At 35.7% G+C, this 5,789-nt stretch overlaps 1 protein-coding gene across 7 annotated transcripts in view; it reads left to right on the forward strand.

Annotated features, from left to right (window-relative positions):
- ATRX (alpha thalassemia/mental retardation syndrome X-linked) overlaps positions 1–5,789 on the forward strand; it is a 304,287-nt gene that overhangs the window by 156,770 nt on the left and 141,728 nt on the right. For all 7 annotated transcript variants that reach the window (XM_005877140.2, XM_005877143.2, XM_014548452.1 and 4 more), the window contains 4 exons: positions 2,359–2,500; positions 3,413–3,522; positions 4,560–4,706; positions 4,862–5,039. In XM_005877140.2, the coding sequence (XP_005877202.1) occupies positions 2,359–2,500; positions 3,413–3,522; positions 4,560–4,706; positions 4,862–5,039 (577 nt within the window). The remainder of the gene's footprint in view (positions 1–2,358; positions 2,501–3,412; positions 3,523–4,559; positions 4,707–4,861; positions 5,040–5,789) is intronic.

Raw genomic sequence — 5,789 nt, forward strand, 5'->3', positions numbered from 1 at the left:
AGGTACATGCCCCTGACCGGAATCGAACCTGGGACCCTTGAGTCCGCAGGCCAATGCTCTATCCACTGAGCCAAACCGGTTTCGGCAAGATGGCTTTTTCTTGACTGGTTATTTTCTTGGTTGCTAAAAACCTTTGACTGTTTTGCAGAACACTGACAAAGTTGCTTCAGGCAGTTTCTGATGATTTTTTTCTTCAACATTTCTGTGTGGAAATGAGAGCTTAGAGCTTCCCCTTTCATCATTTTGTTAACATCTACCTTTTCCCCTCATTTTGTGGAAGGTATTATCTGTGGTTATAGAATGCTAAGTTTATAATTTTTTTTCTTTTATCCGTTTAAAGATGGTATTTCTTTATGACATGTTGTTTATAGTCTTCCTTGTTTTTGCCCCTATGTATGTAATGTGTCTTTTTTTTATTTAGAAGATTGTTTTAATGACTTCAAAAAGATTTTCTGTTTATCACTGGCTTTCAGGAGTTGATTATTGTAGTTTTCTTAGTTTTTATCCTGCTTGGTGTTCCTTTAACTTGTTGGATCTGTGGGTTTATGATTTCCATTACATTTTTTTGAAGTTTTAAAATTGATTTTTATAAAGAGAGGGAGGGGGGAGGAAGGGAGAGAAAGAAACATCGATGTGAGAGTGAGACATCAGTTGGTTCCCTCCTGCATGCCCTCTACAGGAAATTAAGCCTGCAACCCCAGGCATGTGCCTTGACCAAGAGTCAAACTGGCAACCCTTTCGTGCATGGGGCAATGCCTAAACAACTGAGCCACACTGGCCAGGGGTTCCATTAAATTGTTTGAAATTTTTGACCATTATTTCTTTTCTTTTCTTTTCTTTTCTTTTCTTTTCTTTTCTTTTCTTTTCTTTTCTTTTCTTTTCTTTTCTTTTCTTTTCTTTTCTTTTCTTTTCTTTTCTTTTCTTTTCTTTTCTTTTCTTTTCTTTTCTTTTCTTTTCTTTTCTTTTCTTTTCTTTTCTTTTCTTTTCTTTTCTTTTCTTTTCTTTTTTAGATAGTTTCTTTTTTAAATCCTTACCTGAGGATATGTTTTTTATTGATTTTTGGAGAGAGAGAAACATCAATGTGAGAAAGAAGCATCAATCGGTTGCCTCCTGTAAGCACTGCGACAGGGGATCAAACCCCACAACCTAGTTCTATGACCTGACTGGAAATCAAAACCACAGCCTTTTGTTGCATGGGACAATACTCCAACTAGCCATCAGACCAGGGCTGAGGATAATTTCTTTTGCTTTGGCTTTAAGTTCATTGTACTTTCTTTTGTACTATTGTGGTGTTATTCTCATTTAATGACTCTTTCATATTAGACACTTATTTTTTGTCTCTAGGAATTCCACTTGGTTATTTTTATATCTTTTATTTCTCTTCTGTGTTCATGTTTTCCTTTCAGTATTGGGACATAATTTACAGCTGTTTTACTGTGCTTGTCTGCCAATTCCAACATCTCTATCCCTTCTTGTTCCATTTTTGTTAAAAGATTTTTCCCCTGGTTATTCATATTTTACTCTTTCTTGACATATCTAGTAATGTTTCATTAAAAATAGATACTGTAATTTGGATGTTGTTGAGTGTCTGTAGTCTTTTATTAGAGGGTGCTTGGCATTTTTCTCTACAGGCATTTAAGTTACTTTAAGTTCAGTTTAATTATATATATATCTATACACACACACACACATATATATATATATTTTTAAAAGCTTTGATATATATTTTTAAAAGCTTTGTTAAGTTGTCTTAAATACCCTTTATGTATGGTTTTGCCCCATTGCTATTGTGTGGCCCTTCTCTGTTCTCTATTGAATGCCCTCAGTTATGCATGAAGACTCTCTACTCTGCTATGTCTCTAGACCTCTGATCATTGGGGACTGTTTAACTCATAGCTCCTGAATCACTCTTTGTCTGGCTTTGTGCAGTTTTACTCCTCATATACATTTTACTATTCAGCTAAAATTCAGTGACTCTCATCTTGATTTCTGGAGGTCTTTTGTGTAGCTCTTTTTTCTCTATAGTTCTCTGTAGTTTCTGTAATTCTTCTTGACCTTTGTTTCCTCAACTCAGCACAACTCTAGTACTCGACTTGTGGCATGTATTGAGATATCCAGGGTGAGAAACGATGAGATAAATCACAGACATTACCACAGTGCTTCTAAGTCTTGTGGAGGTTTTTTTACTTTGGAAAACATGTAAACCTGTGATCTGTCCTGGTCTTCTGAAGCCAAAATATTGGATGTGTGGTTTCGAAGTAGATGTTTATATTTTGAAAAATTTCTTTTAGTAAGAGTAATACTGTACTCTTGTTTGCAAGATTTCTTTGAGCTTAACTATAGTTCCCTTTCTTGTAGGTGATAGAAATAGAAGATGCTTCTCCTACCAAGTGTCCAATAACAACCAAGTTGGTTTTAGATGAAGATGAAGAAACTAAAGAACCATTAGTACAGGTTCATAGAAATATGGTTATCAAATTGAAGCCCCATCAAGTAGATGGTAAGAAACTGTTAGATGATTAAAGCATTTTATATTAAGTTTTACCAACATTTGGTGTCTTCTGTGTGCCTCATATTCTACTAAGCACTGGAAGTACATTGGTGAGCAAAACAAACATGAGATCCATGCTCTTATGGAGCATATAAGCAAATGAGGAAGAAAAAAATTGAATGATTACAATGATAGTGAGTGTTAACAAAAGTGGAAGTAAGTGCCACTTACAAATGGATATATATGGCAAGTGTATCTCACCTTGTCTGCAGTGGTTGACTACGGTCAGCAGCGTGGTGGTGGGGAGTTAGCTAAAATCTTTGTCAGGCAATGCTATTTCAACATTTTGAGGTACGTTTGTTAATAATTTTTCTATATTAGTATTAGAAAATTAACAAATGATCTCTATCCTCTGCTTTGTTAGAGTGGAATCAGTAAGTCAGTTTTGAGTAAGGGAAGTTTTACAGTTGCTACTCTTGGGTAGCCAGCCCCCTTTCTTGTTCAGTCTTTACTAATGAATGAAGGGAGTAATGATAAATTATCTCCTGTTATTTTATTGATTTACTCAATAAACCTGAAAGTATATTTGATAGAAATCTGTTTCTTTAGATAAAGTTTCTATTTTAGATTATTTGTATGTTTCTTTGGACCATCCCAGGGAATGGTGGTCTGTATAAGTTAGATAAGGTGAATGAAGGAAAGTCACCTTATTGTATGCTTGTTTTCACTGTCTTTTTTTCTAGTTCATTGGGGGAGGTTTGCATTTGGGGGAATCCTCATTTACATTTAAGAGATTACTTATTTGTTTTAAAAATTCTATTTCCTAGATGTTTTGTTATTGTTAATGTTTTTGATATGTTTATGAAGGAAGATTTTTAACTTGGGCCTTTAAATTGAACTTAATGAAGCTATTTTTTTTAGGTGTTCAGTTTATGTGGGATTGCTGCTGTGAGTCTGTTAAAAAAACAAAGAAATCTCCAGGTTCAGGTTGTATTCTAGCCCACTGCATGGGCCTTGGTAAGACTTTACAGGTACGGACATGAAGGTATTCTGTTCTTGTGCATTTATTAATTTAAGAATATAGGATTGTTATGTTCCAGACAGTTATAGGGGTGGAGATAAGGCAATAAATAAGAATAACAAGATCCCTCCCCCTAAAAGCTTATATTCTGGTGGTAGAGAGAGATTTTAATCAAAATAAGAATGTATATTTTCAGATAACAAGTATTAAGGGAAAATAAGGAGGAAAGCATCTCTTAGGAGATGATATTTGAGCAGAGATCCTAGTGAAGAGAAGGAATGGCATTACAAGCATAGCCAGTAAAAACTGCTGAGATTCTGAGGTAGAAATGAATTTTCTTTAACGCTTTTTAACAGTCTGTCATCCTGTAGTAATGAGAACCTTAAATATTTTTCACTATTAAGGTACTACATTTCTGAATGTCAGGAATTGTAGCAGAGAAGTGAAATTAGTGAATGTATGTATTTTAAACCATAAGATAATTATTATAGATTCAGAACACTTAAAAATGGAAAAGTACTCCATAACACGATTGTCTATTAAATGCAGTGGTATTTTCTGAAAGGTTGTAAGAATGTTCTGTCGAGGCCAGGAACTTAGTAGCTGTTTTGGTGTGTTCACTTCTTATATTCATACTAGAGGCCCGATGCATGAAATTCATGCAAGAGTAGGCCTTTGCAGCCCTGGCTGCCTCGATCAGCCCTGGTAGCCCTGGCTTTGTCCAGAAGGTTGTTCGGACGGTCGTTCCGCTCTTCAGCCATTCGGTCGATTTGCATATTACGCTTTTATTATTATAGATTATTATTACTGGTCAAAGAATTGTGGAGCTGTATAATTATACATTATCTAGTTGAACCCCCCCCCCTTTTTTTTTTTTTTTTACATAGGATATCTCTTCCCCTGTACTTTGCCTGGTTTGGAAGTTGTGAGCTTTGGTTAGCTGCTTTATTGTTTAAAGGAGAAACAAACAAACTGAAACAACTATTGAATTGTAAGATTGCTTGATTTAACTTCTTGCAGCTATTGATATCATTTGTTTTTCTGTAGGTAGTAAGTTTTCTTCATACAGTTCTTTTGTGTGAGAAATTGGATTTCAGTACAGCTTTGGTGGTTTGTCCTCTTAATACTGCTTTGAATTGGATGAATGAATTTGAGAAGTGGCAAGAGGGATTAAAAGATGATGAGAAGCTTGAGGTATCATTTTAATGTTTTTATTATTAAAATAACTGGATGAAATTAGTATACTAAAAAAGATTTTTTTTTACCAGTTACATATATTTCAATGAGGATATTTAGCATTTATACATTACTAATATCTACTTTTAAAAATCTTTATTTTCCCACAAAAGGTCTCTGAATTAGCAACTGTGAAACGTCCTCAGGAGAGAAGCTACATGCTTCAGAGGTGGCAAGAAGATGGTGGTGTTATGATCATAGGCTATGAGATGTACAGAAATCTGGCTCAAGGAAGGAATGTGAAGAGTAGGAAACTTAAAGAAATATTTAACAAAGCTTTGGTAGATCCAGGTAAGTTAATAACAGGCACTGTGATAGAGAAGCAAGTTGAATAAAAAATGTACGTTAAGTTTTAATTAACAAATACCAATTGAGCAGCTGCTAAGTAGCTAGTTTTGTTTCATTTATCCTTCAGGTTTTTGCCTTTTTGTTTCTTGGTATAATTTCATGAAGATGAAATCACCCTTAATGTTGCCAACTGTTCAGAATGCACGTCCTTAGAATAGAAGTGTTTATGGTTTTTAGGAGAGACCTTGTAAACAATTAAAAATGTCACATGCTGTTGGGGTCCAACCCCAGCGGGTCCAGGGGTCCCCAAAGGTGTGGACGGAGTCGGCGAAGAAGGAATGACACGGAAACAGCCTTCAGTTGATCAGCAGCCTAGTCAGGACCTCTAGCCAGGATCTCCAGCCAAAGTTCTGGTCGGAGTTCTGGTTAGGAACTGATCAGGATCTGATGTTTATTGTCTTGTTACATCTATATTTATACCAGCCGATTTTAATCCTGTCAATTTCTATTACAAAGGTTAGGGCGTTTCTTATCTCCATTCCAGGGAGTAAAGATTATGTAGCTTAACTACCCGCCTGGCACTTAATTAAGGGGTTGTATCCCCTCCCTAACCTCGGGGAAAAATCCCCACCTGGGGAAACAACCTTTCTCGGAGAGGTGACCTTGGTTAAAACACTCTAAGTTCTGTGTCCATGTTCTCTTGCTAGGCTCTTTCTCTAGGTTCTCCAGCCAAGTCCTGTCTCTAGGTTCTGT

This window comes from Myotis brandtii, unplaced genomic scaffold (genome assembly GCF_000412655.1).
Source record: "Myotis brandtii unplaced genomic scaffold, ASM41265v1 scaffold509, whole genome shotgun sequence".
Taxonomy (NCBI): Eukaryota; Metazoa; Chordata; class Mammalia; order Chiroptera; family Vespertilionidae; genus Myotis; species Myotis brandtii.